This window comes from Ascaphus truei, chromosome 13, assembly GCF_040206685.1.
Source record: "Ascaphus truei isolate aAscTru1 chromosome 13, aAscTru1.hap1, whole genome shotgun sequence".
Classification (NCBI taxonomy): Eukaryota; Metazoa; Chordata; class Amphibia; order Anura; family Ascaphidae; genus Ascaphus; species Ascaphus truei.
Genome location: NC_134495.1, coordinates 21,956,536 through 21,983,123, shown reverse-complemented (window position 1 = coordinate 21,983,123; position 26,588 = coordinate 21,956,536). Strand labels below are relative to the sequence as shown.

At 48.5% G+C, this 26,588-nt stretch overlaps 1 protein-coding gene across 2 annotated transcripts; it reads right to left on the bottom strand.

Moving 5' to 3' along the window:
• Positions 1-698: 698 nt before the first annotated feature.
• On the bottom strand, positions 699-25,482 carry CABP7 (calcium binding protein 7). Of its 2 annotated transcripts, none has more exons than XM_075568870.1 (5): positions 24,547-25,482; positions 5,058-5,201; positions 3,541-3,653; positions 2,761-2,955; positions 699-1,378 (listed from the first exon to the last, which is right to left on the bottom strand). In XM_075568870.1, the coding sequence occupies exons 1-5, from the start codon at positions 24,653-24,655 to the stop codon at positions 1,331-1,333; spliced, it is 609 nt and encodes a 202-aa protein (XP_075424985.1). In that variant the 5' UTR covers positions 24,656-25,482; the 3' UTR covers positions 699-1,330. The 2 variants fall into 2 exon arrangements, with proteins under 2 accessions (XP_075424985.1, XP_075424983.1); XM_075568868.1 differs by having other exon boundaries at positions 704-1,378; positions 2,802-2,955; positions 24,547-25,471.
• Between the last annotated feature and the right edge of the window lie 1,106 nt (positions 25,483-26,588).

Sequence of the window (26,588 nt, the reverse complement as noted above, 5' to 3'; positions counted from 1 at the left end):
ATTTACAGTTGCTATATATATATATATATATATATATATATATATATATATATATATATATATATATATATATATACAGTGCTCGACAAACCTATACATTTGCACGCCCCGGGCGAGTGGATTTAACATTGTGGCGAGCTCCTATTGGCCCAAGCAGCACACATTTGGTACTAGGTGGCGAGTAGATTTTTTTGTTCGGCGAGTAGATTTTTTGGTGATTTGTCGACCACTGTATATATATATATATACATATATATTGTGGTGCCATCGCTGTCCTCTAGGGGCTGAATAGGGCAGCTATAGGACTTTTGCAGCACAGAGAGTTAAACCTCCTTGGAATGGCTGTTCAGTTGTTAACTAATTAAACTAATCAACCTGCTCTGAAGTCAGGAAGTGCTTTAAAAGGCTGGAAGCTGAAAGGCACAGAGAGACTGTGCGTCCTCCCCCCCCTCCCTCTCTGGGGAAAAACAGTCTCTCTGTGCCTTGCAGCTTCCAGTCTTTTAAAGCACTTCCTGACTCTTCAGAGCAGGCTGATTAGCTTCATTAGTTAACACCTGAACAGCCATTCCAAGGAGGATTAACTCTCTGTGTGCAAAAGTCCTATAGCTGCCCTATTCAGCCCCTAGAGGACAGCAATGGCACCACAAAATAAATATATATATATATATATATATATATATATATATATATATATATATATATATATATATATATATATATATATATATATATCTCAAACAAAGGCTACAATATACGAAGACGTGGAAGGAAAGAGGGGGTGGCGTACAGGTAACATTAAAACGGGTGGAAAGCGGAGGACGACTTAACCCTTTAACCGCCTTTCGCCTGGCAGCGTAAGAAGGTTACACGCGTTAGCCGAGAGCCCTTTAACCCCGCCGATGCCAGGCCCGGCAGTGAAAGGGTGCACCAACCCAAGTGTTATTGCTGACTTTTCATAAATATAGAGTTATATATCCGTATATATATTTACATATGATATATATATAGAGAGAGAGAGAGAGTTCCTTCGTGTTATAGGTTATAAAATGACAGATTGGTCACCTGACAATTTAAATGCCCATGCAGTTTCCATGCAATGCTTCCCATGCTAGATTTCAAAACAGGGGGAGTTTGGCGGCGGGCGGAGCTGGGGGGGGGGGTCCCCCTTCTTTTTCCTGCAGTCCTTGGTGAGATGGGGAGGATAACGCTCAGTCCACGGGGGGTAGGTCCACCTCCTCCTGCCGCCTCCGTCACTTCATGCCGCTCCGCAGCACCTGATTGGCTGCGATCAGCATGACGCTGATGATGAAAGCAATGGCGAAGGCGCAGATCAGGCTCTTCCGCACGCAGGTCTGGCGGATCTGTTGGTTCGAGGAACCTGGAATGGGCGGGGGGGGGGGGGGGGGGGAAAGGGGGAGAGGGAAATAAACATCTGGCTTCTGCTGCGTCTTACTGCTGCAATGTCAAACCCCCAGGAGGTGCCGGGCAGACATCAGAAGGACCAGCGAGGAATCTTATCACACCGCAGCCTTCTTGAGATCGTCAGCGCTCATTCATTAAAAAAAAAACCTCACGCTCATTACAAGTAGATTTACACAGTGTTATATTAATATTTACACGCACAGAACGTTATGGTGACTAAATAAGTGACAACACCGTACGGGGCTCAGCAAATAGAAATCCCACGTGTGCGCAGGTCTCAGACAGGTCTGCTGCCCTGCCTTTCCCCATTATCTCTGTGCATACCGTGCTTCCTCTGCAGCCGGGGATTCTGGGTAATGACATGCAAATGAGCACTCACAGTGCGTCACTGTTTTGCCACTTGTCCATTTTTAATGTGGACCCCCTATAAAATTAATATTTAGGGAAGTCAAATGACCTTACCATGCAAAGGTGTGAGAGCCAATATTGACGGCTATCTCTGGCAGCATGCGGTTAAGGGGGCCCCTCCTCCTCTCTAGTGATAGCTTAGGTTAAATGTAGGTGATTGAAGCCTAAGTATTTTTTACATTGCATTCTTGGGATCTCACCGTATTATACACCTTGTGTCTTTTGTGTTTGTCCTGGCGTCGGCAGGTAAATATTTACAGCAGCAATACAGGTTTCACTGACTGTTTATATTTTTTATTACAGGTTTGAAGTGGAGGGTTTCCCGAGCAGCACTGTGTTAATTTGAGCTCCCGGGGTCCCCCTTCTTCCAGAGATTCATACTTCCTGCAGGTGCTGCCGGTATCTCTGCAGCCAGGAAAACTTGTGTGCCTAACGAAATGGCGGCGTTTAAATGTCCGACAGGAAGCCGTGACGTCACCCGGTGCAGCTTCCTATTGGTCCGGGACTTTTAAACTCCACAGGGATACCGGCACGCCCCAGACGGAGGTTTGTATCTCTGGAAGCGGAGGGACCCCCCGGAGCTGAAACGAATGGGGTTCGGGTCCGAGGAAAGCCCCCTGCTGCAATCCAGCAAAGCCGCTTCCATGCTTGCTAACTCTCTATGTGCTTTATAGATAAGCGTTTAGCGCAACAAGAATCCGATGAGATCAGATTTACCAAGGGCCCGGGGGAAAATGAAAACACTTTCATCTTTTTTTGCAGGAAAACTAGAGGGTTTTGCTTAAAGGGAATACTGCACCCGCCTTAAAAAAAAGTGGCTTATAATAAATACGTGGTTTCCATTTTTTAAGTGGCCGACCTTCCAAAACGAATGAATTAATAACGCCAGTCTGGAGAAACGCACATATTTTTGATCCCAGTGTGCGTCACCTTTTTGGCGACATCGCAGTGTGTGGCGAGGTGACACTCACTCTCCATGTCCACGGGACAGTCTCCTCGTGTCCCCAGGTTGCCGGCCTCCTCCGTCAGGATGATGTTCTCGATGTCCCGCATGGTGAGGTGGTCGCAGAACGTGTCGTGCAGCAAACGCTTCAGTTCCTCCACGGACAGCGACTGCATGTCACACTGCGGGGACACGCAAAGGACACGGGGGGAGGGGACATCAGCATGGCTCATGTGTGTCATCGTTCTAATGACAGGCATGTCACATACAGAGCACAAGGTGTCACACGGTGGTGACACGCGAAGGACACAGGGAGGGGGGAGACATCAGCATGGCTCACGTATATCATCGTTCTAATGACAGGCATGTAACACAGAACACAAGATGTCACACGGAGGAGACACGGAGGAGACACGGGTCACAGCTTAGGGGACACAGGACAATCACCGGGCACAACTTATGTGTAGACTAATATGCCAAGATACACACGCAGTATGACAGACACCCACAGTAACACATGTACACAGAGTAAGACAGTCACACACAGTCACACAGACACACACCATCATCACACATGCACACACAGAGAAAGACACACAGTTAAACATTCACACACACACACACACACGCACACAGTAAGACAGACACAGAGAAAGACGGATACACACAGTCACACAGATACACACACAGATACACACACAGACACCCACACATGTTGACATATATGCACATGGATGTGTGTGCACACACACACGTGCACACACTACCTTCCAGAACACGGTGTCAAAGTCAGCACCGTGGAACTTGTCCGGGATTCCCGACGTGGTTATCTTTGGCCCCAATAACGTGACAAACTCCTCAAAATCCACCAGACCATCTCCTGAGGGGGAGAGAGGAGAGGGGAGAGGGGAGAGAGAGAGAGAGAGGGAGATAGGGAGATAGGAGGAGAGAGAGAGAGAAGAGAGGGGGAGAGGAAGGGAGGAAAAGGAGGGAGGGCAAGAGAAGAGAGGAAGGGCAAGGCAGAGAGGGAGGGAGAAAGGGGGGGAGACGGGAGAGAGGTGACGGAGAGAGGGGGAGAGAGAGGGAGGGAGGAAAGGGAGGATGAGAGGAGAGGGAGAGGGAGGGATAGAGAGGAGAGAGGAGGAGAGTAATGGAGAGATTAGAGGGAGGGAGGGAGGGAGGAGGGAGAGAGGAGAGGGAGGAGGAGAGGGAGGGAGAGAGGTGAGGGAAAGAGAGGAGAGAGAGGGTGCGAGGAGAGGGAGCGAGGAGGGGGAGGGCGGGGAGGAGAGGAGGGAGAGGGGGAGGGAGGAGAATAAGTAAGAGGAAAGGGAGGGAGAGAGGATGGGAAAGGGGGAAGGAGAGGAGAGAGACAGGAGAGGGGAGAGGAGAGAGAGACAGGGAGAGGGGAGAGAGAGGAGGGAGCAGAGGGGAGAGAGGAGTGAGAAAGAGAATGACTAGGATGGAGGGTGAGAGAGGAGGGAGGGATAGGGGAGAGAAAGAAACAAGGGAGTGAGAGAGAAGACAGGAGAGGAGGGAGACAGAGAGAAGAAAGAGAGGAGGGAGAGGGAGAAAGAAAGAAATAGAGAAATGAAGACAATAGAGAGAAAGAAGGAAGAGAGGAGGAAGCAGTATGAAAGAGAAGGATAGTGTGAGAGAGACAGAGAGCAAGAGAAAGTGACAGATGCAGAAGGAGTAGAGAGGGAGAGATGAATGAGAGAGTGTGAGAAACATGCAGAGATAAAGAGAGAGTGATGGAGAGACATACAGATAAACAGACGGAGACAGACAGAGGTGAGGGATAACTACTTTATCATCAGAGCGGGCATACTAACAGGCGTTAATGGCTATTGTACTTTATGTGAGAAACCCTATATTGAGCCTTTATACAGCCTGCACAGAGCAAAATTGTGCACACAGTATACAAAGAATATGCACCAAGTACACACAGAACATGCTCACAGTATACACTTACAAAACATACTGACAGTATGCACACAGTATACACAGAACATGCACACAGTATACACACAACATGCATACAGTGTACACAGAACATGCTCACAGTATACACTGAATATGCTCACAGTATACACACAAAACATACTCACAGTATGCACATAGTATACACAGAACATGCTCACAGTACACACACAAAACATACTGACAGTATGCACACAGTATACACAGAACATGCACACAGTATACACACAGTTGGCATAGCGCAAGCATATAGTATACACAGCCTGCACACTCAGCATACACAGAGGGTGCTCCCAGGACTCACCGTCCATATCCAACCTCTGTATAATGACCTCCAACTCCACCTCGTTGGGCATGTACCCCAGAGACCTCATGGCCGTGCCCAGCTCCTGCTTGGAAATGAAGCCGTTCCCGTCCCGGTCAAACACCTTGAATGCCTCTCGTATCTCTGCGCAGGGACAAGGAGTGAAGGACTCAGCCCCATCCCTGCCACACGAGCCACTAACGCACTGCTTTGTACCCCACAACTGCACCACTTCTGCAGACATGTACACACTATGCATCCATTGCCATTTGCACCCCCAACTTTGCACCCCCTTCCCACACTCTGACCCCCCCCCCCCATCCCACACATGCACACACATAGTCTCCATATGCACACACCCCATGCCAGACTCCAAACACCTCCAGTGGGGACATATTGGGCTTTTAAAGTCTCGGACAAAGGAGAAGGATAAATATCCTCATCAAACCATGTGAAGGACACACACATGCACAGCTACACACACAGACACACACAGACAGCGAGAGGTAGGGGGGGTCATTTATCAGGATGTTGTGCTGTACTAGTACAGGTATCATCCTTGAAATGAAAAGGAGGTAAGACGACTTTATAGGTCACTGGTCAGACCAATACTTGAGGTCACATCTCCAGAAGGACACAGGAAGGAGGTGTGAAACCCCTTTACAGACCACATCTAGAGTCCAGAGTTCAGTCCTAGACGTCACATCTCTAGAAGGATACAGGAAGGAGGTGTGAAACCCCTTTACAGACCACATCTAGAGTCCAGAGTTCAGTCCTAGACGTCACATCTCTAGAAGGATACAGGATGGTGTGAAACCCCTTTACAGACCACATCTAGAGTCCAGAGTTCAGTCCTAGACGTCACATCTCCAGAAGGACACAGGAAGGAGGTGTGAAACCCCTTTACAGACCACATCTAGAGTCCAGAGTTCAGTTCTAGGTGTCACATCTCCAGAAGGACACCGGAAGGAGGTGTGAAACCCCTTTACAGACCACATCTAGAGTCCAGAGTTCAGTCCTAGACGTCACATCTCTAGAAGGACACAGGAAGGAGGTGTGAAACCCCTTTACAGACCACATCTAGAGTCCAGAGTTCAGTATCTCTAGAAAGACACCGGGAGGTGTGACACCCCTTTACAGATCACACCTAGAGTCCAGAGTTCAGTCCTAGAAGTTACATCTCTAGAAGGACACAGGAAGGTGTGAAACAAATTTACAGATTACATCTAGAGTCCAAAGTTCTGTCCTAGAAGTCAAATCTCTAGAAGGACACAAGAAGGTGTGAAACCAATTCACAGATTACATCTAGAGTCCAGAGTTCAGTCCTAGACGTCACATCTCTAGAAAGACACAGGAAGGAGGTGAGGCCACTGTACAGTTAATTGGTTTGATCTTATCTAGCATCCAGTTCTGGGGTCCACAATATCCAGAAAGACAAACAAAATATAGGAGTCCAGGGAAAAGCAGCTGAAATGTCGCCTGGTTTATGTCATACAAATCTTGAAAAATCATCAAAGTTGAAATATTTCTAGAAGAACGGAGAGGAGGGACGTAGAGGGGGAGAGGAGAGACAGAGAAGCGGAGGGCAGTAGAAGAGAGGCAGAGATGGGCGGAGGAGAGGAGGAAAGGAAGTGAGGGGAGATCGGTAGGAAAAGGGGGTTAGAGGGGGAAAGAATGAGAGAAGGGTGAGAAGAAAGGGAGATGGAGTGCAAGACACACAACACACACACACACACACACACACACACACACACACACACACACACACACACATACTACAGTGCTACACACAGTGCAAGACACACAATGCACACACACATACACAGATACTTCAGTGCTACACACACACACACACAAACAGATACTGCAGTGCTACACACAGTACAAGACACACAAGCACACACACACAGATACTGCAGTGCTACACAGTGCAAGACACACAACACACATACACACAGATACTGCATTGCTACACACAGTGCAAGACACACAACACACATACACACAGATACTGCAGTGCTACACACACAATGCAAGACACACAACACACATACACACAGATACTGCAGTGCTACACAGTGCAAGACACACAACACACATACACACAGATACTGCAGTGCTACACAGTGCAAGACACACAACACACATACACACAGATACTGCAGTGCTACACACAGTGCAAGACACACAACACACATACACACAGATACTGCAGTGCTACACACAGTGCAAGACGCACAACACACATACACACAGATACTGCAGTGATACACAGAGCAAGACACACAACACACATACACACAGATACTGCAGTGCTACACAGTACAATACACACAACGCACATACACACAGATACTGCAGTGCTACACACAGTGCAAGACACACAACGCACATACACACAGATACTGCAGTGCTACACAGTGCAAGACACACAACGCACATACACACAGATACTGCATTGTTACACACAGATACTGGATTGTTACACACAGTGCAAGACACATCATTCACATACCCACACAGTGCAAGACACATAATGCACATACACACAAAGAGCAAGACACACAATCCCCATACATAGTGAATGACATACAATGAACATGCACATTGTAGTCACACAGTACATACATACACACACACTGTAGTTACACACCACACACACACACACACACACACACACACACACACACACACACACACACACACACACACACACACACACACACACACACACGCCACAAACAGTACAGATACACACACTGCAGTCACACACAGTACATGCACACATACACTAGTCACACACTACACACACACTGCAGTCACAAACAGTACAGGTACATACACTGTAGTCACACACACACACACACACACACACACACACACACACACACACACACACACACACACACACACACACACACACACACACACACACACACACACACACACACACACACACACACACACACACACACACAAACAGTACAGATACACACACTGAAGTTACACAGAATACAGATAGATACACACACTGCACACATACAAACACTGTAGTCACACACAGCATACATAAACACACACACCCTGCAGTTACACACAGTACAAATACACACACACACACACACGCACACTGCAGTCACACACCATACACATACACACACTGCAGTCACGCAGTACACACACACTGCAATCACACACAGTACACAGACACACATTACCCATACACACACTACACATACACACATATACACACTCACACCCTGCAGTTACACACAGTACAAACACACACACACACACTGCAGTCACACACTGTACACATACAAACAATACTGTCACACACTGTACACACACTGCAATCACACACAGACAAACACACACACGCACACACTGCAGTCAAACACAGTGCACACATACACACACTGCAGTCACACACACTGGCGTCACACACTGCACACATACGCACACTGGCGTCACACACTGCACAAATACGCACACTGGTGTCACACACTGCACACATACACACACAGGAGTCACACACTGTACACATACACACACTGCAGTCACAAACTGCACAAACACACTGCAGTCACACACTGCACACACTGCAGTCACAGACTGCACACACTACAAATACACACACTGGTGTAACACACTGCACACATACACCCTGCAGTTACACCTTATACACATGCACACTGCAGTTACACACTGTACAGATACACACTGCAGTCACACACTGCAGTCACACACTGCACACATACACACTGCAGTCACACAATGTACTCATACACACACTGCAGTCATACACTACACGTACACACTGCAGTCACACAATGTACTCATACACACACTGCAGTCACACAATGTACTCATACACACACTGGCGTCACACACTGCACACATACGCACACTGGCGTCACACACTGCACAAATACGCACACTGGTGTCACACACTGCACACATACACACACAGGAGTCACACACTGTACACATACACACACTGCAGTCACACACTGCAGTCACACACTGCAGTCACACACTGCACACACTGCAGTCACAGACTGCACACACTGCAGTCACACACTACAAATACACACACTGGTGTAACACACTGCACACATACACCCTGCAGTTACACCTTATACACATGCACACTGCAGTTACACACTGTACAGATACACACTGCAGTCACACACTGCACACATACACACTGCAGTCACACAATGTACTCATACACACACTGGTGTCACACACTGCACACATACACCCTGCAGTTACACCTTATACACATGCACACTGCAGTTACACACTGTACAGATACACACTGCAGTCACACACTGCAGTCACACACTGCACACATACACACTGCAGTCACACAATGTACTCATACACACACTGCAGTCACACACTACACGTACACACATACACACACTGGCGTCACACACTGCACACATACACTGCAGTCACACACTGCAGTCACACACTACAAATACACACACTGGCGTCACACACTGCTGATACACACTATACACACACACTGCACACATACACACTGCTGTTACACACTGTACACATAAACTGCAGTCACACACTGTACACATACACACACTGCAGTCACACACTGCACACATACACACTGCAGTCACACACTGTACACATACACACTGCAGTCACACACTAAACACATACACACTGTACACATACACACTGCAGTCACACACTGTACACATACACACTCCAGTTACACACTGGGTCTCACATTACAAATACACCCACTGGTGTCACACACTGCACACATATACACTGCAGTTACACACTATACACATACACACTGCAGTCACACACTGCACACATACACACACTGCAGTCACACACTGTATACATACACACACTGGCGTCATAAAACTGCACACAAACACACACTGCACACATACACACGCTGGAGTCACACATTGTACAGATACACACTGCAGTCACACACTGTACACACACACACTGCATTCACACACTACAAATACACACACTGGTATCACACACTGCAGTTACACACTGTACACATGCACACTCCAGTTACACACTGTACACATACACACTGCAGTCACACACTGTACACATACACACTGCAGTCATACACTGCACACATACACACTGCATTCACACACTGTACACATACACTCTGCAGTTACACCCTGTACACATACACACTGCAGTTACACCCTGTACACATACACACTCCAGTTACACACTGGGTCTCCCCAGCTCCTGTGTCTCGTGTTTGAACAAATTGAATTCTTCACCAAGACCTGAGAGGAATCTTAATGTGGAACAGAGACACTGACACCTGCATTACACTCACTGACGCTCTCAATGCACCCAGTGACACCCGCATTACACTCACTGACGCTCTCAATGCACCCAGTGACACCCGCATTACACTCACTGACGCTCTCAATGCACCCAGTGACACCCGTATTACACTCACTGACGCTCTCAATGCACCCAGTGACACCCGCATTACACTCACTGACGCTCTCAATGCACCCAGTGACACCCGCATTACACTCACTGACGCTCTCAATGCACCCAGTGACACCCGCATTACACTCACTGACGCTCTCAATGCACCCAGTGACACCCGCATTACACTCACTGACTCTCTCAATGCACCCAGTGACACCCGCATTACACTCACTGACGCTCTCAATGCACCCAGTGACACCCGCATTACACTCACTGACGCTCTAAATGCACCCAGTCACACCCGCATTACACTCACTGACGCTCTCAATGCACCCAGTGTGTCATGGAACAAGAACTACATTTTTGGTTCACCCCCCCTCTTTCCCTTGCAGCTTCTGCCTGTCAGTTCTTATTTCAGCTGCATGGAGTTTGCACACACATACTGTGCCTGTGTGACATGTAACAATGTTGCATTTCTTGCCTCTGGGCATGAAATCAGTGAGCTGCTACTGCAGCCTCTGAGATCCTCACCAGAATGGGCTAGTCTGCCCCCCCCCCTCCTGTTTGTTCAAAGATAGTCTGTCCCAAGACTATTCCCATTACCCACACTGCCCCTCACTTCCTTTTCCACCCTGGAGACAGCACCCTTCTCTGTTAATCTCCCATGGTGAGGCCATCTTTTTTTACCTGTTTCCAACTATAAATCACCACTACATACCATCCACAAGTATCTGTATTCTGCTGCTTTTTCCAATAAAGTGGAGGAAATATTATAGGACTTGGAGTGATTAAAAGGGAGCTGAGTTAATGCTATCTGGGGCCATTCACACATCACACGTGACCCTGGCTTCAGAAAAGTAAAAAAAGGACCATGTGCCTTGGGGACACACACAGAGGAGCTGCTACCCACAGCCTTTATGCTAAAGAAACAAGCAAGCAGCTTACACAGCAAATAAACAGCAGTCTCTCACCACCACAGTACAAGCATACTGCTCCACATTGCTACACAGAGCCACCAGCCTTTACACAGCAAACAACTACAGCTTTATGCAAAGACAAGTGAGCAGCCTTACTTTGCTAATAAGAACACAGAGCAGTCTCTGCAGACTGAAAAGCAGCAAGCAGCTTACACTGCACAAGCAGCCTTTCAAACAGCAGCAGCTTTACCCTGCCAGACAGGGCAGCAAGCTTTATACAGCAAACTGCACACAGCCTGCAGCCTTACAAATAAGCAAGCAGATTCACACTGGACACAGCCAGCTGCAACCTTGCACACAAGGCAGCAGCTTTGCAGACAAACAGTGCTTCTTACACAAAACCTAATTGCCTTTCTCTGTCTGAGTTCACCCTCTGCACAGCTACATAGTGAGGAGCCACCATCTCACCTACCCCTGCGCACGTCCCCACGGCTAACGCCACCGGACACCCGCCAGGACACGGGTCAGAGCCACCGGACACCTGTGAGTACAGCTACCCCTACGCAGAACGCTGCAGGACACCGCTCGGCATCATCTGAGACAGACGCCCATCGCTGAGACAGGTAAAAGACCGCACGCCACACGCACCGGCTAAAGGCCTACACACAGAGCTCAGAGCCTCACCAGACATCACGCAGGAGAGCGATCACTCAGACACAGAGACTGCTGCGCAACTGCAACAGGCGCAGGCAGACCCAAGGCCCAAACGGACAGTCACACTGACACAAAAGGCCCGCGAAAAATATGAGACTGACATTGAAGCGCACCGCGCTAAATTAGAGTTGGCCTGGGAAACCATCACACTTGGGATATGCAATGTCGCCGGCGCTGGTAACTATGTACAACAGCTCGAGCAGGCAATAACTCAATTGAAGATAGACCACTCGCGCTACCAAGCACTGTCACAGGCATATTTCACCTATCTAACAAGAGCTAACACGGAAGACAGCATACGAGAGCGCGACCTTTAAAAGGCGATTGACCTAGAACGTGATGGCATCGTGCAAACCGTGCATCACGGAAGCTGAGAATAAGAGAAAGGACCTTTTGCAGGAGACCGCATCGCAGCGCTCATGCACATCCAGGCACTCATCAAGGTCAGCAAGATCAGCGCAATCTCACGTGTCTAGCGCAAGCGCAAACGCCACCAAGGCGCGAGCTACCGCAGAGGCCGCACGTGCCAGGGCCGCATACGCTCAGAAAGAGGCAGCCATGAAACTAGAAAGGGCCCGCTTAGAAGAGGAGGAGCAGGCAGCCACTGCCACCGCCGCTGCAGCCGCTGCACGGAAAAAGACAGAGGTGGACGTTAACCTAGAGGCCCTAAACCAAGAGAAGGAAGCCGCCGCCGCCATAGCCCAAGCTGAGGTCCTAGAAGCAGCCGCGAGACAGGCGGGGAGCAACCGTACAGACAGATAGCCTCAGAGGATCCAGCCCAACGCACTGAAGACTACGTAAGGAGCCTCTTCAGTGTAAACACCAGCGCACCATCTCAACACGGAGGGAGTGACTCCACAGACACCGAAGACTTGCTAGGTCCACGAGGAGAAGACGCTGTTCCTTCAATGGCACATGCTGCCTGGGATAGCCACAGCCGCAACAGTGATCCACACGCCAGCGCGCACACGGATGCACCACAACAGGCTCGCAATCCAGGTACACCCACACGGGAGAGAACAGCCCCTCACACTGGCCAGCAGCCATCACGCGTCCATGCCAAGGAAGAGGCGACCGCACGGACCCTCCCAGCAACTACCTCAGAACGGGACAAACACGCCGATGCCTCAGGCCTGACAGACATAGCCAAGTACATGATCCGGCGTGACCTGGTGCAAGCAGGGCTCATCAGCTTCGACGACCGCCCTGAGAACTACCGGACGTGGAAGTTCACGTTCAAAGACGCAATCAAAACCTTGGACTTCTCAGCAAGGGAAGAGCTCAACCTGCTATTCAAGTTCCTGGGGAACGAATCCAGGGAGCACGCAAAGAGACTTCGGGCGGCAAACGCGCACCAACCCCAAGTAGGTCTTGACCTAGTGTGGGAAAGGCTAGAAGAGTCCTACGGTAGCCCCGAAGCAGTCGAGGACTCGCTCTTCAAAAGACTCGACAGCTTTCCCAAGATCACAACTAAAGACTACTCGAAGTTACGAGAGCTCGGGGACCTGCTGCAAGAACTGGAGTTCGCAAGGAAAGACCATTCCTTAATAGGTCTCAACGTCCTAGACCCATCCTGGAGAAGCTACCCTACAACCTCCAAGAAAAATGGATTTCACAAGGCTCCAAATACAAAAGGGAGAAGCAAGTCGCCTTCCCCCCATTCTCATTCTTCGTCAGCTTCATCCGCGAACGGCAAGGACAAGGAACGATCCCAGTTTCATCTTAGGTGCGCAAACCACACACAGTGCAAGCAGCCTGAGGAATGAAAGACCAGTGGCGAGATACGGTAACACTCAAACACCCATCTCGGTCCACAGGACGGACGTGCCTCCCACGACCCAAACTACTCCCGATCAGTCGGCCGCCGGAGACGAGGAACCGAGGGACCCAAACAGGGAATGTCCCATACACAAGAAGCCCCACCCGCTTAACAAGTGCTTTGGGTTCAGGATGAAGTCCCTAGAGGAATGCAAGAGGTTACTTGGAGAAATCAGAGTTTGCTTCAGGTGCTGCGGTTCCACGACTCACCTAGCCAGAGACTGTAAAGAAGAAATCAAATGTACAGTGTGCGAAAGTGACAAGCACGTGACATCGTTACACCCAGAGGCGCTGACACTCCACCAACTCAACAACCCATCCTCCGTAGCGGAGCATGGCGGGGAGAAAGAAGAAGGAGAGTCAACATCTGTCACATCCCAGTGCACTGAGGTTTGCTGAAAAGAAGGTGACAAAATGTCCTGCTCCAAAATATGCCTTGTCGCAGTGCACCCCCAGGGACAACCTGAGAAGGCTATTCGGATGTACGCAATCCTCGATGACCAGAGCAATCGATCGCTGGTCAGGTCAGAGTTCTTCGACATGTTTAACATACAAGACGGTGCTTCTCCTTACATTCTCAGAACGTGCGCAGGGCGAATGGAGACCACAGGGAGAAGAGTGAATGGCTACACCATATGCTCAATAGACGGCAAAGTGAACATGCCCCTTCCCACACTCATCGAGTGCAGCCACATGGCCACAAACAGGGACGAGATTCCCACACCAGACATGGCACGCCATTACCCGCACCTCAAAGGAATAGCCAACTGCATCCTGCCGGTAGAACAAGGCACCAAGATTTTGCTGCTGCTCGGCAGGGACATCATGAGGGTACATAAAGTCTGTAAACAGCATAACGGACCCCACAAAGCGAGATACGCCCAAAGACTTGACCTAGGATGGGTGATAGTGGGCAACGCATGCACTGACAAAGAGCACGGACAAGACTATGTTGATGCTCGCAGAACGGTGGTAACAGAATGTGGACACACATCTCTCTCTGAACCATGTCTCGGCCATCTCCAAGTGACCGAAGGGCCAAGTGAAGAGAAAAGACAAGGTCATACCCCTGAGATCAACAAAAACATCCTCACATCGGGGGGATGTGACAATGGCCTAGGATGCTGAGCCGTTCAGACAGCTAGGGATGATGAGTCGATTCCACCGAAGGAAGAAAGTAACCTCCCAAAGGTGACCGACAAAGGGATCGTCCAAAAGGCAATAAACAATCAAACAGTCCTCTCGCGAGCAATGGCATGACTAAGACGTTCAGTTGTTCCTCTCCACAGAGTATCAAGTGACAAAGCAGCCAGCTGCCACGGCTGGCATAGCCGCAAAAGATCGCACCCTACAGGTGAAGCCACAGTGTCAAAAAGACGGTCTTCTCACACGTCTAAAAGGAGACAGCCACAGAGACATTTCATAAAGGGATTTACTAGGGCAAAAGAGACTGTTCTTCGTTATGTCCAGGGAGAAAATAACCTCCTGATGGCAGTTAACAAAGAAACACAAAAGCGTTTCACCAAATTACGGGGAGATGTTCTCGTGCAAGAGGAATGCACCAATGACCTACGGTGTACAGCGTTCCAGACAACAAGGAACGACGACAAGCAAACACCATCGAAAGAAGATAGAGGATTCCCGAGGTTAACAGTCAAGGAGCTCTCTAAAGACGGACTAGGCAGTTGGGTGACTCCGCTACCATTCCATTCACCAAAAGGACGCCTCCCGAACAATAGAGAACCTGCCATCCCTAGGCTCACTTCGCTCGGCCGCAACCCACAAAGGGAGCCGAAGACCAAGAATCAAATTGTGGTCTTCACGCGGAAGAGATTCCTTAGCGGGCACGAAGAACCAGCGCCTTCACTGAAGGAAGGTAAAAAATGCCGGCACCTCCCATCATCTGGTGTCCACCACCATCAGAAACCCAGCCAGATCTGGATAACGTTCAACTCCAATGCTCGGCACCAGGAAGCTTCTCCAAACGGGGCACTACTCACTGGACTAGATCTGACAACCAGTCTTCCGGGGCGTTGATCCGCTTCCGCAAGGAGCCAAAGGCCATCTCCTTCAGCCAAACGCCAGGTGATAGGATGACAACTGGCATATCCATGAGGCGATGCACTCTGTAGAGAAAACTACAGAGTCAAAGGGACTGTTTTCTCACAAAGTTGAAAGAAAACAGTGAAAGGGACCTTTACACAAAGACATTGTGGTGCATCAAGCTAACCTAGAGCTGTGCATCCGCCTACTTCCCTTACCGAGATGGCGAAGGATTTCTAGCTGGGGGTACCGGCCGGTATCCCATCGTTATGTGGACATCATCTTTGCATTGTTATGTTGTTATATTGCACATATGTTCCACATATACTTAGAATATAGTGGTATCTCCAGATACCAGACGGGGAGTGTCATGGAACAAGAACTACATTTTTGGTTCACCCCCCCTCTTTCCCTTGCAGCTTCTGCCTGTCAGTTCTTATTTCAGCTGCATGGAGTTTGCATACACATACTGTGCCTGTGTGACATGTAACAATGTTGCATTTCTTGCCTCTGGGCATGAAATCAGTGAGCTGTTACTGCAGCCTCTGAGATCCTCACCAGAATGGGCTAGTCTGCCCCCCCTGTTTGTTCAAAGATAGTCTGTCCCAAGACTATTCCCTTTACCCACACTGCCCCTCACTTCCTTTTCCACCCTGGAGACAGTGAGTACAGCACCCTTCTCTGTTAATCTCCCATGGTGAGGCCATCTCTTTTTACCGGTTTCTAACTAATAATCACCACTACACACCATCCACAAGTATCTGTATTCTGCTGCTTTTTCCAATAAAGTGGAGGAAATATTATAGGACTTGGAGTGATTAAAAGGGAACTGTGTTAATGCTATCGGGAGCCATTCACACCAAACGTGACCCTGGCTTCAGAAAACAGTGACACCCGCATTACACTCAATGACGCTCTCAATACACCCAGTGACACCCGCATTACACTCACTGACGCTCTCAATACACCCAGTGACACCCGCATTACACTCACTGACGCTCTCAATGCACCCAGTGACACCCGCATTACACTCACTGACGCTCTCAATGCACCCATTGACACCCGCATTACACTCACTGACGCTCTCAATGCACCCAGTGACACCCTGTAAGAGATGTGCGCAGAGGTTCATATAATGGAGACTGATTTGGGTGAAATTATATCTTGGCTTTATTGAGCCTGTTCTTTTATCCAGGCAAAACATACAAAAACAACAAAATAACAAACCCCTATCCCTTTGTAAGGGCTAACTTACTTCCCCAGACTCTATCTGCAGCACTGGAGGGATATTCCCATTACCAGCCTATTACCCAAAAGTCTCAGGAGGTACCTTAAGCAGGTGGCCCTCCGTGTCAGTCTCTGGCAGGTTCCTGGGTCCTCTGTGTCCAGGAAATATAGGTCTCTGGGTGTCTTGATCTCAGCACAGCCTTTATGCTCAAGACAGTGTCTGTGTACAGGCTTCTCTGCTCTCCTTCTGTCAGCCCAAATGTGAGCAAAGGAAAAATCTCTCACCTGTTTCCAACAGGAGGCGTTTCTTAGAACTGTAATGTAGCCAGGTGAAGTCTAGTTAATTGCCTATCTGCAATTAACCATCTCCCTGCTGGATTTAGAGGCAGTTTCTCTCAAACAGTGATAAGTCCCTGTTACACACCTGCATTACACCCACTGACGTTCTCAATAAACTCAGTGACACCCGCATTACACCCACTGACGCTCTCAATAAACTCAGTGACATCCGTATTACACCCACTGACGTTCTCAATAAACTCAGTGACACCCACATTACATCCTGTAATACCCCCAGGGACCCACTGTGACACCTATATTACATCCTGTGACACATCCAGGGACCCACTGTCACACCTATACATCCTGTGACCTCCACAGACCCACTGTAACACCTATATTACATCCTTTGACACCTCCAGGAACCCACTGTGACACCTATACATCCTGTAATACCCCCAGGGACCCACTGTGACACCTATATTACATCCTGTGACACCTCCAGGGACCCACTGTCACACCTATACATCCTGTGACACCTCCACAGACCCACTGTGACACCAATATTACATCCTGTGACACCTCCAGGTACACACTGTGACACTTATATCACATTCTGTGACACCTCCAGGGACCCACTGTGACACCTATATCACATCCTGTAATACCCCCAGGGACTCACTGTGACACCTATATTAAATCCTGTAATACCCCCGGGGGACTTTGACATCCTGTGAAACACACACCCTACCTCTGAAACATTACACACAGACCTCGGGGGTACACCCTGACACCCCACTCCTCAGCCTATGATACCCTCATAGGGGCAATCCCCAAACACCAGCTAACACCACAACGTCATGTGCCTGAGGGGCACTGTAACAGGGGAGTTATCCCTGTTCAGGTAATGTGCCTCTAATCCAGCAGTGTGGTGGTTAACTGCTGGTAGTCAATTAACAAACACCACCTGCCTGATTAGATTGCTTAGAAAAGCCTGTCTTTTGAGACAGGAAGTGAGACTCCTTAGCTTACACCTGAGCTGAACTTGGAGACAGAGCAGAGATTCCTTAGTCCACAACTGGGCTGAACCAAGGAAGGACAGATTTCTTGAGCGACAAGCTGACCACAAGACAAAGGGGACAAGATTCTAACCTGGAGCCTGACATTTCTTGTGCACACAAGGGTGCGGTTCCAAGAGAGCAGAGAAGCTTCCCCTACAGCAGCCCAGCTAACAGATAAGACTTTCATTTATAAGACTTTTTATATCTGTTCATTTCATGCTATATGTTTGGGGCTGGGAGACATGCTTATCTAAAGGGAGTTGTGGAGTGCATAGTATTTCACTAGAAATACTCCCAAGTGAATAGAAGCTTTGTTTACCCCTTGTTTGGATGGTTTCCTGATGTTAAGGAAACAGGCGCAATAAAAGCCTTATTTAATTTCACCATAACCAGTCTCCCTTGCATACCTCTGTGAGCTTCCGCCTACATATGGTGTCAGCAGTGGGATGAGAGGTGGTCTTTGAAGTTAGAAGGGACCGGAGTTGGCTGTGAAATTTTTTTTTGGTGCTTTTTTGTCTACAAACAGTCTGAGCAACATAAACAAAAAAAATCTCATGCAGCAGAGACCAGAATTAAAGTGATACACACCCAGGCAGGAAATCTAACCTGCACTGAAACTTACAAAAGCACAGATGGACTCTTTTTCCCAATCCCAAGAGGAGAGAGAGTGAGACTGCTGAAGCAGGTAAACCTTATTTGCCTATCACAATAAAGTGTAATATGGTCATTGAAATAGGGGGTTTGCCTTCCAGTCATAGTCAGGGTTCAAGAAGTGAGTTAGCCCTTAAAGGGATAGGCGTTTGTTGTTTTTAAATGTTTAGCTGAAGCAGTGAATACAGATGGTGACCCCGAGCGGTACTGATTCTGCAAGTAAAGGCTGCCACACCGCATAGGACTACCAGTTGTGAATGGAGTATATGCAGAAAATTTTGAAAATTGATTCAAGACTGTGCTGAAGCAGGGGAATTTTCAGTAAACAAGTGCTGAGGGTAAAATTGCCTACTAAAAAAAAAAGGGAATTGCTGAGCTGTGTAAAAGGTATCCCAAAATGTGAAGAGTGAATGTCATAATACCCAAAGTAGAGACTGAACTCAAGCAGAAAATCACATTATTTGGCTGAAGCAGAGAGATTGCACCTAGCAAGTAAATGGTGTAAAGCAAACAGAAATTTTTACCTAGCAACTGCACATTCATCATACCTAATGAGATTAAACCTAGCAAGTAAATGGTGTAAAGCAAATAGACTTTTTTACCTAGCAACTACACATCCTGTATACCTGATGAGAGAAAATGTGTGCACAGTACTGCTGATATTGTAAACTTACCCAAGAGAGAAAAAAAAGTCTACAGAGATACCTGTGAGAGCTACGACCTCTACAAGCAAAATAGGCCCACCTGTAGGACTACCACAATTGGGGGTTCTAGCAAATACAGTGGTAACAGCTGCAATAGCGCCTCCTTAGGTCAGGAAGAAAATTACACCTGATAGCCCCAAAATGGAGGACAAGATGCAGCGTTCCTGTAATGAACCCTACCCCACGGAAGAGTGGCCCTTCCAGTCCGATGAGGAGGAAGACATCTCTTATGAGGAACCCAAACCGAGTCACACCCACAAAACACCCCAAGAATGGTGGGGGTGCCTGAACTCGGTACGAACCGAAAAGACCGCTCCCTATGATGACAAATATGATCGGCAGGAGAAAGAGCGGGAGCAGTGGATAACCGAATATTTCCGTCAGCTGTTACAGTTGCAAGAAAAGCCAGGTGGATCCAGTGACGCTGCTAAAATTTCGAATGAAGATGAAGACCCCAGTATCCCTGAGGGAACGGTGTCATCCAAAACAAAAAGGCGAAAAAAGAAAAAGAAAAGCGGTTCTTCACTTACCATGGAAGGAACAGACACGTCCGCAGATCCTGTGGAGAAAAAGGGGGACCGAGATGCCCTGCAGCCTAGAGAAAAAGGAGAATTCGTCCCGCGGTTAACCGAATATCCAGAGGGCCCAAGGCAGAAGTCGTGTACCCCAAAGAAGTGTCTGTCCGGTGCCACTAGTGAGGAACCCCCAACCAACCATCCCAGGGAAGCGGAGCCGGAACCAGTGAGTGTCGATCCCTTGACCAGCCCTGAGGATGTCCTGAAAAATGCCAGGCGTGACTGTGATCGGCTCCTGGAAAATAACGTGAAGCTACAGAAAGATGTGCTCACAATGTACTCTTTGGCCAGGACAGAATTGGACGATCTCAAGACTGAGCTAGATACTGCAAACGCTACTATTTCCGCCATGGATGAAAAGCAGAGCCAATCTGATATAATGATGGCTAAGCTGAAGTGGAAATATGAGGAGGCACTGAAGCAGATGACAGTCTTCCAGCAAGAGGTTCACACTCTTTGCATAGAGCTGAATGCCTCACAACAGGAGGTCAACAGTGTCCGGACAGACGTAGACGTATCTCAGAAAGAGGTTCATACACTCTGCAGAACACTGGATGTCTCACATCATGAGACCAACAGCTGTCGCACAGACCTGGAAGTTTCCAGAAAGGAACTACACAGTCTCACTGAGGAGCTGGACATTTCTAAAGAAACGATGGTCAATCTTAATACAGATCTCCAAGTCTCTCAGAGGGAGCTTCAGACCCTCAACCTAGAGAAGGAAGTCTCACGCCAGGAGACTGTCATTCTCAAAGCAGATGTGCGTAAATGGAAGGAGGACTGCAAGGAGGCCCCGAATAGTACAGAGACTGAAAAAGGAAAAAATTTAAGATTAAAAAGAAAAAACTTAAAACTCAAAGAAGAAAATTTTCATTTGACAAACGACGTCAAGGAAAAGAATGAAAAGCTGCACAAGCTTAAAGAAATAAATAGACTTTTGGAAGGTGAGAAGTTTGAAGCAGAGCACCGACTGCAGAACCAACTGCAAGGTCTGCGTACGCACCTCGAGAAGGCCAAGGAGAAGCAGCGAACTCTGCAGGAAGAAAATCTGCAGGCTGTTAAAGAAATTCAAGTGTTGCAGGAACGTCTGATTACCCAGTATGTCCCCGCAAAGCAGCATGAGAAACTGAAGGCTACCCTGAGCATCACCAAAGCATCGCTAGAGGCCAAGCTTAGAACCCAGGTGACCAGGCACATATGGGAGCACAAGAAGGTCCAGAAACTAAAACAAGTAATTGCGGCCCAAGCAAAGAAATTCATAGTGCTTCACAATGCAATAAAAATGTGGAAGCAAGCTCAGAGAAAGCAAAACGTGCTGAATCAAAACCAGAAGAATCCTTAGCTGATGAAGCTGAAAAGATGGGACATTCTCTGGAAGTGGGTGTGGAATTACAACTTAATCCCAAAGAGGCTGAACTAGCAACCCCATTGAGTGGGAAAAGGGCAGAGAGACAGCTTCAAGAGCAGAAAACTCAAAGGGCTGTTTTTAAACGCTCTGCAACTACTCCCATACAGTCTGCCTACAATAAGACGAGCATCCGACGCGAGGGAAATCTCATGACCGCGCACATAGCAAAAAGACTATACTTAGAAAAAGTCCTCCTCGAGCGACTGAGGAGTTCTGATCTCAAGCACCTTCGGGAGGAGACACGAATAAACTGGAGAAAGGGCTCCAACCCCAGCGGGACTGAGGGTTCTCTTCCTCCATCTACTCTCATTCAAGTCACAGAGATATCTAGAATGAGAGTGGAAGGATGGGCTTTGGCCGTGGCATAGCCCGAGCTTCCCACAAACAGGGGAGGTATGTAACAGGGGCGTTATCCCTGTTTAGGTAATGTGCCTCTAATCCAGCAGTGTGGTAGTTAACTGCTGGTAGTCAATTAACAAACACCACCTGCCTGATTAGATTGCTTAGAAAAGCCTGTCTTTTGAGACAGGAAGTGAGACTCCTTAGCTCACACCTGAGCTGAACTTGGAGACAGAGCAGAGATTCCTTAGTTCACAACTGGGCTGAACCAAGGAAGGACAGATGTCTTGAGCGACAAGCTGACCACAAGACAAAGGGGACAAGATTCTAACCTGGAGCCTGACATTTCCTGTGCACACAAGGGTGCGGTTCCAAGAGAGCAGAGAAGCTTCCCCTACAGCAGCCCAGCTAACAGATAAGACTTTCATTTATAAGACTTTTTATATCTGTTCATTTCATGCTATATGTTTGGGGCTGGGAGACATGCTTATCTAAAGGGAGTTGTGGAGTGCATAGTATTTTACTAGACATACTCCCAAGTGAATAGAAGCTTTGTTTACCCCTTGTTTGGATGGTTTCCTGATGTTAAGGAAACAGGTGCAATAAAAGCCTTATTTAATTTCACCATAACCAGTCTCCCTTGCATACCTCTGTGAGCGTCCGCCTACAGGCACCATGTGGACTGAGACAAGCCAGACGGTCATTCACACTTTATATCCCTGCCCCCTTCTCACTCACACTATATGCCCCCTACCCATGTCACTCACCCTTCATAACTCCTCCCTGTTGTCATTCACGCTATACACCCCCTGCCACAGGTCACTCACCCTATGTGCCTACTTCCCCTGGTCATTCACACTATATACCCCATCTGTCATATTACTCACACTATATACCCCATCTGTCATATTACTCACACTATATACCCCCTCCCCCATGTTACTCACACTATATACCCCTTCCTCCATGTCACTCACCCTATACACCCCCTCCCCCATGTCACTCACGCTTTATACCCCCTCCACCAGGTCATTCGCCATTTACACTCCTATCTCATATCCCCCACAGTATATACAACCTCCCACAGGTCACTCACACTATATACCCCTCCCCATGTCCCCCACAATATACACCCTCTCCCCCAAGTCACTCACTATATACCCCTCCCCTACATCACTCACACTATATACCCTCCCCAAGTCACTCACACTATATACCCCTCCCCCACATCACTCACACTATATGCCCCTTCTCCCATGTCCCCGGCACTATATACCTCCTCCCCGATGTTACTCCCCCTATAATAGTACACCCTCCCCAATGTCACTCACACTATATACCCCCTACCCCTGGTCACTCATACTACATAACCTTTCCCCCTTCTCACTCACACTATAAACAGTACCCGCTCTGCTATATCACTCACCCTATATACCCCCCATGTCATTCACACTATATAACCCTCCCCCTGGTCATTCACATTATATACCCCCTCTGTCCTATCACTCATTCTATATATCCATCCCCCATGTACCCCAAACTATATACCCACTCCCCCACTCCCCCAGGTCACTCACACTATATACCCCTCCCCCAGGTCATTCACTCTCTATACCTCCTCCCCCAGGTCACTTACACTATATATCCCGCCCCCAAGTCACTCACATTATATACCAGTCCCCCAGGTCACTCACCCTCTATACCCCCTCCCCCAGGTCACTCACATTGTATACCCCTCCCCCAGGTCACTCACCCTCTATACCCCCTCCCCCAGGTCACTCACTCTCTATACTTCCTCCCCCAGGTCACTCACTCTCTATACCTCCTCCCCCAGGTCACTCACACTGTATATCCCTCCCCAAAGTCACTCACACTATATACCCCTCCCCAGGTCATTCACTCTCTATACCCCTTCCCCCAGGTCACTCACACTCTACAACTCCTCCCCCAGGTCACTCACTCTCTATACCTCCTCCCACAGGTTACTCACCCTCTATACCTCTTCCCCCCCCCCCCCGGTCACTCACATTATATCCCCCCCCACCCTCCCCCCCAGGTCACTCACCCGCTATTCCTCCTACCCCAGGTCACTCACACTATATACCCCTCCCCCAGGGCACTCACTCTCTATACCCTCTTCCCCAAGTCACACACAATATACCCCCTCCCCCAGGTTACACACTATATACCCCCTCCCCCAAGTCACTCACACAATATACCCCTCCCCCAGGTCTCTCACTCTCTATACCTCCTCCCTCATGTCACTATACCCCCCACTCCCCGGGTCACTCACCCTCTATCTCGTCCTCAGGTAGTTGTGCCGGTGAGTGCTCTCTCAGTAGCTCGGGGATGGTGTACACCCCCCGGTACATTAACGCCGCAGTTACCGGGTGGAAAGGCATCTCTGCGGGAGAGAGGACACCCGGGGGGAGAGACAGTCCGGGGGGGCAGCATGCGGAGAGACTTTCACCAAAAGACTGTCACCAAGAGACAGCCCGGGAGGGCAGCATGCAGGGGGCTGTCACCAAGAGACAGCCTGGGAGGACAGCATGCAGGGGGCTGTCACCAACAGACAGCCCATGAGGGCAGCATGCAAAAGGGACTATCACCAGGAGACAGCCCGGGAGGGAAGCATGCAGGGGGACTGTCACCAAGAGACAGCCCGGGAGGGCAGCATGCAAGCGGGACTGTCACAAAGAGACAGCCCGGGAGGGAAGCATGCAGGGGGACTGTCACCAAGAGACTGCCCAGGAGGGCAGCATGCAGAGGGGCTGTCACCAAGAGAGTGTCACAGGTAAGCAGCATGCAGAGTGACTGTTATTAAGAGACTGACACAAAGAGACATCCATAGAGAGACTGTCACATGGTGAGACAGCATGCAGAGACAGTGACTGTCACATGGTGAGACAGCATGCAGAAAGACTGCAACCCAGTGACAGACCCTCAGGTACAGCGAGAGGGAGAGGAGAGGGAGGGGGTAGGGAAAAAAAAGACAGATGAAAAGGAAGAATGTAGACTGAGTGACAGAGAAAGAGAGAGACTGTGACAGTGACAGAGGGAGGGATGGAAGAAGAGAGACAGAGAAGGAGAGAGACAGACGCTGGAAGATACAATGGGAGAGAGGGAAGGAGAAAGGCAGAGAGAGAGAGGAGGGGGAGGGAGAGAAGTGGAGAGTAACTGAGGGAGAAAGGGAAGGAAAGAGAAAGGGGGGAGAATGGGAGAGACTGTGAGACGAATAGAGAGACTCTAATCTGCCCATAACAATCCCTCTGTATAAAGATCAGAACCCCACCACCATATAACACTGGGGGACTGCTACAGTCCCTCTGTATACAGACCAGGAGAACCCCTCCATATAACACTGGCAGATTGCTGCAGTCCCCCAGTATAAAGATCTGGACAACCCCTCCATATAACACTGGGGGGTTGCTACAGTCTCTCCATATAAAGGAGCCTCTGATCAAAACCGGGGATTAAGTGTGATTAACACCTTCCCTACCGGAGGGGCTGCAGTCCATTGCTTTACATAATAATATTTTGCAGGCACCAGTCTAGAGGGTTAATTACCCCCCCCCCCCCCTTCCGAGTATGAATCCACTCTCAGCCTCCTGATTCACTTATAAGTGAGATAACTTTAAACATGGTGATACTACTGCGGTACTATCTATATCTATCAATTACAGTATCTATCATGTGTCTGTTATCTATCGATCTATCTATTATCTATCCAACTATTATCTAATTATCATCTATTATAATATATCCGTTACCTTTCTATCTATCGATCATTTATCTATTATCTATTTATCTTGTCTATCATTTACATCTATCTATATCTATCTATCATCTATATATGAATCTATATATCTATCTCACACATACACATACTGCGCCCACAGATACTGTACTCATGGGCGCACACATACACATATACTACATACACTCATACTGTACACCAGGCCTGCACAACTCGTAGAAGGGCCGAACTGCTCCAAGGAAAAAAAATTTGGGCCGCACAGGTAAAATCATAATCATCATCATCATCATCATCATCATCATCATCATCATCATCATCATCATCATCATCATCATCATCATCATCATCTCTCCTCCTGCACCTCTCATCATCATTATCCTCATATATCTCCCCCAGCATCTCACATCCTCATCCTTATATCTCCACCAGCACCCTTCATCATCATCCTCATATCTCCCCCAGAACCCCTCACTATCAACCTTTGCGATACTCCCCATCTATCTCTCATACCCCCATCTCTCCCCCTCACCCACACACATAATACTCCCCATCCACATCAAACACACAATAACCCCCTG

Coding starts and splice junctions, on each gene's coding strand:
- CABP7 (XM_075568868.1), bottom strand. CDS start 24,655: ATGCCTTTCCACCCGGTAACTGCGGCGTTAATGTACCGGGGGGTGTAC. Junction 5,202..24,546: donor ACCTGAGGACGAGATAGAGG/GTGAGTGACCCG, acceptor GTCCCTGCGCAG/AGATACGAGAGGCATTCAAG. Junction 2,956..3,540: donor TTGACACCGTGTTCTGGAAG/GTAGTGTGTGCA, acceptor GTGTCCCCGCAG/TGTGACATGCAGTCGCTGTC.